This window comes from Ictalurus punctatus, chromosome 9, assembly GCF_001660625.3.
Source record: "Ictalurus punctatus breed USDA103 chromosome 9, Coco_2.0, whole genome shotgun sequence".
NCBI lineage: Eukaryota > Metazoa > Chordata > Actinopteri > Siluriformes > Ictaluridae > Ictalurus > Ictalurus punctatus.
This window is the reverse complement of record NC_030424.2, coordinates 31,675,204-31,687,703: the sequence shown is the minus strand read 5'-3', so window position 1 is coordinate 31,687,703 and position 12,500 is coordinate 31,675,204. Positions and strand designations below refer to the sequence as shown.

Sequence of the window (12,500 nt, the reverse complement as noted above, 5' to 3'; positions counted from 1 at the left end):
TGGAGTTTCTGATCAGCATATCGGTCCTGAATATTTTACTGTGGTGTTTGTTGTTGTTGTTGTTGTTGTTGTTGTTTATTAACTGCGTTTTGAAATATTTAATGTTTATTAAAATAACTGGGTGAAATAAATGTTTAGTTTCTGTAATTACATAAAAATTCCTGCTGTGATTAAAAACACAGGGTTTGCTCTGATCGGTTGCATACCAGAGCCAATCAGACAGATTTATCCGCGTGTGTGTATGTGCGCGTGTGTGTATGTGCGCGTGTGTGTATGTGCGTGTGTGTATGTGCGCGTGTGTGTATGTGCGCGTGTGTGTATGTGCGCGTGTGTGTATGTGCGCGTGTGTGTATGTGCGCGTGTGTGTATGTGCGCGTGTGTGTGCGCGTGCGTGCGTGCGCGCGTGTGTGTGCGCGCGTGTGTGTGTGCGCGCGTGTGTGTGTGCGCGCGTGTGTGTGTGCGCGCGTGTGTGTGTGCGCGCGTGTGTGTGTGCGCGCTTGTGCACACGCTCGGCGAGACAGTAAATGGGAGTGTGTTTGTGATTAATGTACATTTTATTGGCATCACTACTGAAGCAACAGCCAGTTGGCTGAATAAAGTGTGTGAGTGTGTGTGTGTGTGAGAGTGAGTGTGTGTGTGTGTGTGAGAGAGTATGTGTGTGTGAGTGTGTGTGCGCACACGTGTATGTGCTTCAAACAATATCAGACTAATTCGAGTGCTGACTGATGGACAGATAATTAGACCAGTAGACAGACGGATGGAAGGGAAAGATGGAGAGATACAGAGAAAATTAATGAGAAGGAATTGATTATATATATATATACTTATCAGTGGAGGGATGGATAGACAGACAGACACAGACAGAGCGAGGGGTAGACAGATGGGGGTAGGTTGATAGACGCAGATACTTTATATAGAAGTGTAGTTGAAGAGATGTGTGTTACAGGAATGATTTAACTTTGTCTCTCTCTCTCTCTCTCTCTCTCTCTCTCTCTCTCTCACCCCCCCCCCCCCCCCCCCTTCAGTGTTGGACATGGCCCGTCACGTCCCTCTGTACCGTGCTCTGTTGGAGCTCCTGCGTGCGCTGTCGTCCTCCTCCTCTCTCGTTCCTCTGCTGCTCCCTCTCTCCACCTCCAACACTGAGGAGGAGGAGGAGGAGGAGCCTAACGCTCAGAGCCACACCTCCGTCAGCACACTATTGGCCAAGATGAAGACCTGTGTCGACACCTACACCAACCGCCTCAGGTCTGTTTATACATCTGTCTGTCTGCCAGTCTATCTGTATCGGTGCCTGCTCATCTATTTTTCTGTCTGTCTAGCTGCCCCCTGTCTGCCTGCCCGCCCACCCGTCTGTCTGCCCACCCCTCTGTCTGTCTGCACCTCTGCCCGCCCCTTTGTCTGTCTGCCCGCCCGCCCTTCTGTCTGCCCCCTCTCTGCCCGCCCCTCTGTCTGTCTGTCTGCCCGCCCGCCCCTCTGTCTGCCCGCCCACCCCTCTGCCCCTCCTGTCTGCCTGTCTCACCTTCTGTCTGTCTGTCTGTCAGAAATAACATCTTGTCTGTTTTTTTTCTCTCAGATCAAAGAAAGATAAGAGTAAAGGCGTGATGAAGGCGGAGCCGTCTGATCCGGAGCCTGAAGGTCTGACTCTGCTCGTTCCTGACATCCAGAAAACGGCTGAGATCGTCTACGCTGCTACGACCAGCCTGCGCCAGGCTAATCACGGTAACACACACACACACACACACACACTCTTTCATTTACTTCTACGCATTTGGCTGATGCTTTTATCCGGAGTGTTTTTGAGGGTACCCCTCTGTACAGATTTATTTGATTTATTTAATCCGATTATTCCGACATTAGACTCGTTATTTAAATGTGTTCAGTAATAAACTGTATATTTATAGAGCTTTATTTATTTCTGCGTTTCTGAGGTTTAGATTAAACTCCTTCAGGGATCTCACAAGGCCACAGTGTGTGGTCTGTGTGTGGATTCTTTCAGATGACTTGGGTAAATCCATGTGAAGTGACCGGAACCCGAGGCGGGGGGAGCAGAAACGTTTAAACGGTTTAATTAACACGCCGTCTTTTTAAAAAAACAAAAAAAAACATGAGCCTAACAAGCTTTCTGATTGGCTCCTGCACCTCCTAGAGTATTGACCTCTATATTCTAAGACCATTAAAACCCCACACCTCAGAGAGGAACACAGGAAGTCGTGGATATCGTCCGGTGTGTTGCGACTCCTGCGGCCCGACTGCACACATCCATAACTGTGTAAAGTGCAGATGAACACGTGTGAGGGAACGTGTGAAACACGTGATAAAGGTGTGTGGTTGTGCTTCAGTACTGCGCCGACACGGTTAATTGGAACAGAGCTGATTATTCAGCGAGACTCGATAAGCCGTGTAGACGTCGTGTAACCACGCGCAGGTCGTTTATCAAACACGGGAGAAATCAGACATCGTTATTGAGCACAGAGCAGACCGGCGCTCGGTCAGATTATCCTTCATCCTGGACACGTTTCTTTACAGCAGATTAACACAACCTTTTACCTTACTTTAGTCCATCAACAAATCAACGTAGTGAATTAAAGGTGTGATAAGGTCTCCTCTGTCCCGCTGACGGTTACTGAGACGTCGAGGGCAGGATCTAAACTCCGATCCTGATCTTATATTGTCGATATAAAATAGCATTTAGTGATCTTATCCTTTAGTCGTCCCTGGAAAATAAACGAATGAAGCCGTTTGTTCCTCACCACAGAGCGGAAGTTGGCCGAGTGCTCGAGAAAGGCAGCAGCGAGACCGAAGCCTCTGTCCAACCTGCGCTCGCTGGAGGAGAAGTACGTCGCTGCCATGAAGAAACTGCAGTTCGGTGAGCAGTAATTGAGAATTGTGTTATAGATTGTTATTTATAATAAATGTGAGTAATTATGTATTGACTGTAGAAGGTGTGAAACTTGGACATCATGCACATGTATTACAGAAGTACACCATTGTCATGAACACAGTTACACTCTCACGAAATAATTCACCACCACAACTCATCATCGAATTCCTTACTTAATTATTCAATTGTATGTTTATTTGTTTATTTTTTGTTTGTTTTTTTAATCCTGTAAGTTTATCAAATACAATTTACGCTGATACAGACAACTGAACCTGCCAGGAATTGAGCCATAATGGTAGTTCATTGAACTGTGCTCTGATTGGTCACAGTGAGGTTAAGGGCGGGAACTGTGCTCTGATTGGTCACGGTGAGGTTAAGGGCGGGAACTGTGGTCCCATTGGTCACGGTGAGGTTAAGGGCGGGAACTGTGGTCCCATTGGTCACGGTGAGGTTAAGGGCGGGAACTGTGCTCTGATTGGTCACGGTGAGGTTAAGGGCGGGAACTGTGGTCCCATTGGTCACGTGAGGTTAAGGGCGGGAACTGTGCTCTGATTGGTTACGGTGACGTTATGGGCAGGAACTGTGGTCCCATTGGTCACGTGAGGTTAAGGGCGGGAACTGTGCTTTGATTGGTTAGGGTGACGTTATGGGCGGGAACTGTGGTCTGATTGGTCACGTGAGGTTAAGGGCGGGAACTGTGGTCCCATTGGTCACTGTGAGGTTAAGGGCGGGAACTGTGCTCTGATTGGTTACGGTGAGGTTATGGGCAGGAACTGTGGTCCCATTGGTCACGTGAGGTTAAGGGCGGGAACTGTGCTCTGATTGGTTAGGGTGACGTTATGGGCGGGAACTGTGGTCTGATTGGTCACGGTGAGGTTAAGGGCAGGAACTGTGCTCTGATTGGTTACGGTGAGGTTAAGGGCGGGAACTGTGCTCTGATTGGTTACGGTGAGGTTAAGGGCAGATATATCATATTTGCAGATTATTGCCCCATGCTTAAACACTGCAAAATGCTCCAGAGAAAGAGAGAGAGAGAGATGCAGAGTGAGATGTTGAGAAAAATCAGCGAGACAGAAGAGTGAAAAAGAGATGGAGATAGAGTGAAAGATCGTTCCTTCTTTTCATCCCGTCACTCTCCATGTCTCTGACCACTGATTGAAAAGCGGAGTTTCATTCTGCCAGAATCAATTTAGCTGTAGTGAAGTAATCTGCACTGATGTGTGTGTGTGTGTGTGTGTGTGTGTGTGTGTGTGTGTGTGTAAACATGTTAGTGCTGGCACACACACATTCTCACTGGAACACACACACACACACACAGATGAACGCACAGTGCAGACTCATGAGATCAAGGTACAGAAGGCACGCCTTCTTCACTGGGATCAGCAGTACTGAGGCAACACTTTACCATACTCTGTGTGTGTGTGTGTGTGTGTGTGTGTGTGTGTGTGTGTGAATGAATGAATGAATTAATGCCTTTTATTGTCCCTATACACATGTACAATGAAATTAAGAGCCACTCCTTTTTGTTCCGTGCAAACATATACATTCAATAAACAAGAAGAATAAACAGATAAATAAACAGATAAATAAACAAGATAAATAAACAAGATATTGGGGTCGATGGGGGAGGTACTATGAGATGCACAGTTTTGAGACACTATATACATATGCTGTGGACTCAGTACATGTGTTTGTTTATAATGGTAATAGCTTTCGGGAAGAAACTATTCTTAAATCTACTAGTCCTTGTTCTGATGCACCTGTAACGTCTCCCTGAGGGCAACAGATTGAACAGATCAAAGCCAGGGTGAGAACTGTCCTTAATGATAGTTTTTCCTCTGCTGAGGCAACGGGAAGTGTAAATATCCATCAGGGAGGGGAGAGGGCAGCCAATGATCTTCTGTGCTGCTCTTACTACCCTCTGAAGCCTCTCCCTGTCTGCTGCGGTGCAGCTACTCTACCACACCGTATTACAGTATGTCAGCAAGCTCTCGACGGACGAGCGGTAGAAGATCAGCAGCAGATTGGAGTCCAGATTGTACTTCCTGAGAACCCTCAGGAAGTGTAGCCGCGTTTGAGCCTTCTTGATGACCGCTGTGATGTTGTCCGTCCAGGAGATGTTTGCAGAGATAAGGACGCCAAGAAACCGGACGGTGTGGACCTTCTCCACACACTCACCATTAATGAAGAGGGGGGCCAGCTCCGTGTTGTGCTTTCTGAAGTCTACAATGAGCTCCTTGGTTTTCTTGGTGTTTAGAGTCAGGTTGTTCTTTGAACACCAGGCTGCCAAGTTTAGGACTTCCTCTCTGTAGGCTGCCTCCTCTCCTTTTGAGATAAATCCGACCACTGTGGTGTCGTCAGCAAACTTGATGATAAGATTATTGTTGTGGACTGGTCTACAGTCGTATGTGTAGAGACAGTACAGGAGGGGGCTCAGCACACAGCCCTGTGGAGAACCTGTGCTCAACGTGCGAGTGGAGGAGAGGTGGGGCCCGAGTCTCACTGTCTGGGACCGGTTGGTGAGAAAGTCCTTTATCCAGGCACACGTGAGGCGGGGGAGGCCAAGGGTGACCAATTTGGTGACGAGAATGTCCGGAATTATTGTATTAAAAGCCGAACTGTAATCCACAAAAAGCATCCAGGCGTAGCTCTGTTGCTGCTCTAGATGTCTCAACACGGAGTGGACAGCTACGGCGATAGCATCCTCTGTGGATCTGTTTGCACGATAAGCAAATCGAAAAGGATCGAAATCTGGGGGGAGGTAGTCCTTGATGTGCTGAAGAACCAATGTCTCAAAGCACTTCATGGCGTGTGTGTGTGTGTGTGTGTGTGTGTGTGTGTGTGTGTGTGTGTGTGTTCTCTACCATAGACACATTCGAGATGGTGTGTGAGGACGAGGATGGGAAATTGGTGTTTAAGGTGAACTACCATTACCTGTCTCAGGTGAAGAACGCTAGTGATGCTAACAGCGCAGCACGGGCACGAAGACTCGCCCAGGAGGCGGTCACGCTTTCCACCTCCCTCCCCCTGTCATCCTCCTCAAGTGTGTTTGTTCGCTGTGATGAGGAACGCCTCGACATCATGAAGGTTTTACACACACACACACACACACACACACACACACACACACACACACACACACACACACACATACACACAAACACATTCTTTGTCTCTTGCTGTATGTGACATGTGAGCAGCTCTAATCAGACAGTGTTAACATCAGTGTGTGTGTGTGTGCGTGTGTGTGCGGTGACGTTTCCGTCATCGCACTGTTGACTCTGCACCGCACTCATCACAGATCTTCCCTTCCTTCTTACCTTCCCTTCGCTGCCTTGCTCTGCCTTCCATTCCCCTCTCCCCCATCCCCTTTGCCTTGCCTTTACCTACCTTTCCATCCCTTCCATTCTCTCTGCCTGCCTTTCCTTCCATTGCCTTCTCACCCCTTCCCTTTCCTTCCTTTTTCCTGCCTTTCCTTCCATTGCCTTCTCACCCCTTCCCTTTCCTTCCTTTTTCCTGCCTTTCCTTCCATTGCCTTCTCACCCCTTCCCTTTCCTTCCTTTTTCCTGCCTTGCCTTCCTTTTCGTTCCCTTCCTTTCACCTGCAGAAGTTCTCTTGCCTTGCATTCGCCTGCCTTTCCTTTTCTTTCCTTTCTCATTCCCTCTCTTCTCTTGCCTTGCCTCCCCCCCCCCCCCCCCCCCCCAAATTCCTTCATCTTTTCCGATTCTAATTTATACAGCATTAAGAAGTCATTTTCACCCCCTCATCCTTCATGAGAAGTACCACACTTCACCGGTATCATTTCACTATTATAGCAGCAGTCACTAATAGCCAGGCACAGTTCTCCTGATTTAATCTGGTGTGTGTGTGTGTGTGTGTGTGTGTGTGTGTGTGTGTGTGGCAGCAAAATATGATCCAAACAGTGCTAATGTCTGAGTAATGTTTGTGTATTCGCCATATCACTGGATATCCTTACAGTATCTCTCTCTCTCTCTCTCAGGTGTTGATTACAGGCCCAGCAGACACTCCGTATGCTAACGGCTGCTTTGAGTTTGATGTGTATTTTCCTCAGGATTATCCGAACTCCCCTCCTCTGGTCAACCTGGAGACAACGGGAGGCCACAGTGTGCGCTTCAATCCAAACCTCTACAATGATGGCAAGGTCGGGGTCTCTCTGTCGGTCTCTCTGTCGGTCTGTCTATCTATCTGTGTATCTGTCTCTCTGTCTATCTATCTATGTATCTGTCTGTATATATATGTATCTGTCTGTCGCTGTCTTTCTGTCACTATCTGTCTATCTATGTATCTGTCTGTCTGTCTCCGTCTATCTATGTATCTGTCTGTCTCCGTCTGTCTATCTATGTATCTGTCTGTCTGTCTCCGTCTATCTATGTATCTGTCTGTCTCCGTCTGTCTATTTATGTATGTGTCTGTCTGTCTCCGTCTATCTATGTATCTGTCTGTCTCCGTCTGTCTATTTATGTATGTGTCTGTCTGTCTCCGTCTATCTATGTATCTGTCTGTCTCCGTATGTCTATTTATGTATGTGTCTGTCTGTCTGTCTCCGTCTGTCTATTTATGTATGTGTCTGTCTGTCTCCGTCTGTCTATTTATGTATGTGTCTGTCTGTCTCCGTCTGTCTATTTATGTATGTGTCTGTCTGTCTCCGTCTGTCTGTTGGAAATGTACTGTGTAACCTCACCTTCGATTGTTAAATGAGTGTCCTGTTTGTTTTCTCTCACACTTTTCCCCTTCAGGTGTGTTTAAGTATCCTGAACACGTGGCATGGACGCCCGGAGGAGAAGTGGAACCCGCAGACGTCTAGCTTTTTACAGGTCAGGATGTTCTCCGGGTGATGTCTGAGTCAGGCAGAACCCACAGACGTTTTGTTCTCGGTCCATGCGAAGTGTAATTTTAGTCTTTTCTTAGTTGATGTTCCTCATTGTTTGCTCTGGTTTCCACGGTTACTGTGTCTTTACGTATTCTGTACGGAAAGAGTACGGCCATGTACTAACTTCATAAATCATAGCCCTGATTATTAGCTAGTTTATTCTCGGTGTCCGTATTTCCCAGTTGCCTAGCAACAGTGTTCTTGCAGCTAAAGACTTGAATGATGAGCGAATCTCATGAGAAAGCACGGCTTAAATTGATGTGGTTTTTTAGGTAAATGGCGGTTTGGTCGTTTTGTGAAATGTGCGTTTGTACAATTCGCAACTTGTACTATCTCAGGCTCCGCCCACAACAACTGCTGGATTTGAAGGAAGTAAAATTAGTTCTGGTCATGTTGGTGGAAGCATGTTCAAAAGATTTGGTCCTCATTACCAAGCTACTCTCTTGTGCGAGTGCACACACACACACACACGCACACACACACACACTTACTTCTCTCTCCTTCCTGTCCGGTCCTTCAACTCCCCCTCACTTTGTCTCTCCCTCAGCGTGTTATTGAGCTGTATATATGGGTATGTGTGTGTGTGTGTGTGAGCGCGTGCATGTGTGTTGTTGTCCTGTCCCTGTGGGTTTGTCCAGTAGTTCATAAAGACGTCTCCATTGATTCTGTAACACCACTTATAGATCCGTGGCGTGGACCTTCGCCAATATCACACCACAAAAAAAACAGACAGAGAGAGCGAGAGATAAATGGAGAGACTCTTTCTATCTCTGTCTATCCTGTCTATCTCTCTCTTTGTGTCTGTCTTTCTGTGTCTGTCTCTGTCTTTCTCTCCATATGTCTGTCATTTCTCTCTCTCTCTCTCTCTCTCTCTCTCATGTTCATATTAATTATTTTGGATCTTGGACTGAGCTGGTTAACACTCTGCAGGTGTTTTCATTTATTTAAATACTTTAATATAATATCTGCAGTAATTACTGATGTTCAGCTCACCATCTCACCACCATTCATCTCACCACCACCATCTCACCACCATTCATCTCACCACTACCATCTCACCACCATTCATCTCACCACTACCATCTCACCACCATCACCACCATTCATCTCACCACCACCATCTCACCACCATCACCACCATTCATCTCACCACCATCCATCTCACCACCATCACCACCACCATCTCACCACTCTCACCACCATTCATCTCACCACCATCATCTCACCACCATCATCTCACCACTATCATCACTGCCACCATCATCAAAGATATTTAACTTGAAATATATAATTCAGCAGTGTGTCCAGCGGTGTTGGAGACTTTGTCAGACTCTGTGTCTTTGTTAATTTCACACAGCTGCAGATTGGGGTCATGTTTTGCTAAACTAGATATTTTATAGCAGTTAGTCAATTTATTTAACTTGTAACTTAAATTTGAAGTCTTTAACTGTGTGTGTGTGTGTGTGTGTGTGTGTGTGTGTGTGTGTGTGTGTGTGTGTGTAGGTGCTGGTGTCGGTGCAGTCTTTGATCCTGGTGTGTGAGCCGTACTTTAACGAGCCAGGGTACGAGCGATCGCGCGGGACGCCCAGCGGCACTCAGAGCTCCAGAGAGTACGACGGAAACATCCGGCAAGCTACGGTCAAATGGGCCATGCTGGAACAGATCCGCAACCCGTCACCCTGCTTTAAAGAGGTACGTGCGCGCACACACACACACACACACACACACACACACACAAACACACACACACACACAATATTAAGCTCTTATTTTAAATTCATTCTAACAGGTGAGAAGACTTGTGTCGCTTTTAGTTTGTCATTTGTGGGCGTGGCCTCCTATGTGATTGACATATTACCTGTTCAGTAAAATGTGGCTCTCACACAAACGTAGGAAAAGAAGGAAGTTGTTGATAATAATTATTGTGCGAATAGTGAAATATTTGCTAATAAAATCTGACGTAATAACAAACTGTTCTGCAAATGTTTATTTTTGTTGTATTAAACAGGGAAGTGATGTTAAAGGCGCGCCGCTCTAGCTGCAGAATAGTAAGTTGAGGAATTTTGAGGTGTATTATAGCGAGGTCCCTCGTCGGCCAGCCGGATAGGATGCTTCGTCTCCATGGCGACGGGACAGGACGGTAATGAGGCTGAAGTATTATTTTGGTGCACTCCTGATCCGGCGCTCTTTACCGTCTCCTCGCTGGCACTCGGCTGACACGGCTCAGCTATAATGAGCAGAATTAAAGGTGCGGTGACGGAGATTTCAGCGCTCCCGTCTCCACTAATGACACGACGGGAAGCGGCGCTCGCAGCGCTCACGCTTTATTCTAGAGCTGTTTATTCAGCTGCTGATAATCGAGGCACGTGGTGACAAAGGAAACGAACAAGTTCCAGATTCCTCACGCTGCTAAAACAGATTAGACTCCGATGGCATTGGATTGTTGTATAATAATAATGACTGACTAATGAGACTGTATTATGTAAACCCCGCCCCCTCCTGTACAAAGAACCAATCAGCTTGTTGGAAATGTATCATACACTGGGACAGACTTTAGAACTGAGGCTTTACGTGTGTGTGTGTGTGTGTGTGTGTGTGTGTGTGTGTGTGTGTGTGTGTGTGTGTGTGAGTGAGAGTGTGAGAGAGACTTGTTATTTGGCATCAGTATCCATCACAGTGACCGCTCAGAGTGAGTGTGTAAACACCCCAGAGTCACACACACACACAATCAGATTAGAACAGTGTGACAAATGACTTTTACTACACACACACACACACACACACACACACACACTCCAAACACTGAGTGTATCTATAGAACCACTGAATCATTCATTATCACTACAGGAACAGTAATAACTTCAACTTGGTCACTTTCTCTGTGTGTGTGTGTGTGTGTGTGTGTGTGTGTGTGTGTGTGTGTGTGTGTGTGTGTGTGTAAAAACACACATGGCAGTAGCCGATGCTCTTATAAGAGACACTAACAAACTCAGTGACCTTTTTGGTATTAAAGTCCAGAGGCAAGAGAGGAAGTACTAGTCACACACACACACACACACACACACACACACACAATGACTCCGTCTCTCTCTCTCTCTCTCTCTCTCTCTCTCTCTCTCTCTCTCTCTCTCTTTTTCTTCTCCTCTCTCCTGTTTTCTCTCCACATTTCTGCAGCTTCTTTCAGTAGTTGTGTGTTTCGGGGGGTTTCTCCCTTCAGTCTCCTCTTCAGCAGGTGAAATGATCAGTTGGGTGAAGGTCTGGTGATGGACTTGTCCAGTCTAAAACCTTCCACTTTCCCCCTGATGAAGTCCTGTGTTGAGGTGGAAGTGTGTTTTGGATCGTTGTCTTGCTGCGTGATGAAGTTCCTCCTGATTCATTCAGATGGATTTCTCAGTAAATCTACAGATAAAATGTTCCTGTAAAGTTCTGAATTCATTCTGCTGCTCCATCATGAGTTCATCATCAATAAAGATCAGTGAATGTTCCAGAAGCAGCCGTGCGAGCCCAAGCCATGACGCTACCTCCACCATGTTCCACAGATCAGCTCGTATGTTCTGGATCATGAGCAGATCCTTTCTTTCTCCACACTTTGGTCTCTCCATCACTTTGGTAGAGGTTCATCTCGGTTCCAGAACTGTTGAGGATCGTCTCTGTATTTCTCTGTGAATTCCAGTCTGGGTTTCTGATTCTCACTGCTGATGAGCGGTCTGCATCTTGTGCTGTGTCCTCTATATTTCTGCTCTCGAAGTCTTCTTCTAACGGTGGATTGTGACCTTCACCCTGCCCTGTGGAGGATGTCGGTGATGTCACTGACTGTAGTTTTTGGGTTTTTCTTCACAGCTCTCTTTTTCAGGACATTGGGGAGAGGTGTATTGTCCATGCACGGTGTTTGTGCAGTGCCCCTGATAGATGTTCCCTCTTTTCACAGCTTCAGAATGGCTTCTATCCTTTTTTCCTCATCCCTTTCTGTCTCTCTTCCTTCTGTGTTCTTTCCAGTGCTCTCATTTTTTTCCTCCTCTCTCCCTCCTTCTCTTCTCTTCTCTTCTCTTCTCTTCTCTTATTTCTGTCCTTTTTTCTCCTCCTTTCTTTGTCTGTTCTTCCTCCGTTTTTCCCCCATCACTCCCTTTTCCTTCCTTTATTCGTTCACACACTTGGAGCAGTCGTATCAGATCTCCTTCTGTCTCCATCCATCAATCACACTGACAGTGTCTGATACACAGAGAGAGAGATCAGTGGCCTTGCCAGCATTGCCATGGTAACCTGGATGTGACCGTGGCCCTGTGCTGGTGTGTGTTAGGGTCATCTCCTTTTTTAATATTTCCCCATCAGGCCTCTGCACTGTGACTGTAACCCTCCTGTAGAGGTAACCCTCACCATGGGATTAATCTGAACCCCTTCATGAGAACGAACACACACACACACACACACACACACACACACACACACACACACACACACACACACACACACAGTACTGCTGTTTCCTCAACACACTGGAAATTAAACTCCATCTTATTTTCCCAAACACGTCAAATAATAATGCATTACATTTTGACTTTCCAGTGGAGCCGCGTGCTCCGAGTTTACAAACAGCACGTCAGACTTTACCCACGCGACGCTGACGCTCACAGATGTGTGTTGTGTTAGTGAAGAATGAGATACGGTACAATACTGAGTTCAGACTGTTGTAGGCTGAGCATTAGAGTGAACTTACATTTTCAAGTGTGT

At 46.6% G+C, this 12,500-nt stretch overlaps 1 protein-coding gene across 9 annotated transcripts in view; it reads left to right on the top strand.

Annotated features, from left to right (window-relative positions):
• birc6 (baculoviral IAP repeat containing 6) overlaps positions 1–12,500 on the top strand; it is an 88,194-nt gene that overhangs the window by 73,369 nt on the left and 2,325 nt on the right. For all 9 annotated transcript variants that reach the window (XM_053682502.1, XM_053682498.1, XM_053682496.1 and 6 more), the window contains exons 66-72: positions 1,026–1,245; positions 1,574–1,719; positions 2,756–2,866; positions 5,751–5,968; positions 6,882–7,043; positions 7,639–7,716; positions 9,276–9,464. In XM_053682502.1, the coding sequence (XP_053538477.1) occupies positions 1,026–1,245; positions 1,574–1,719; positions 2,756–2,866; positions 5,751–5,968; positions 6,882–7,043; positions 7,639–7,716; positions 9,276–9,464 (1,124 nt within the window). The remainder of the gene's footprint in view (positions 1–1,025; positions 1,246–1,573; positions 1,720–2,755; positions 2,867–5,750; positions 5,969–6,881; positions 7,044–7,638; positions 7,717–9,275; positions 9,465–12,500) is intronic.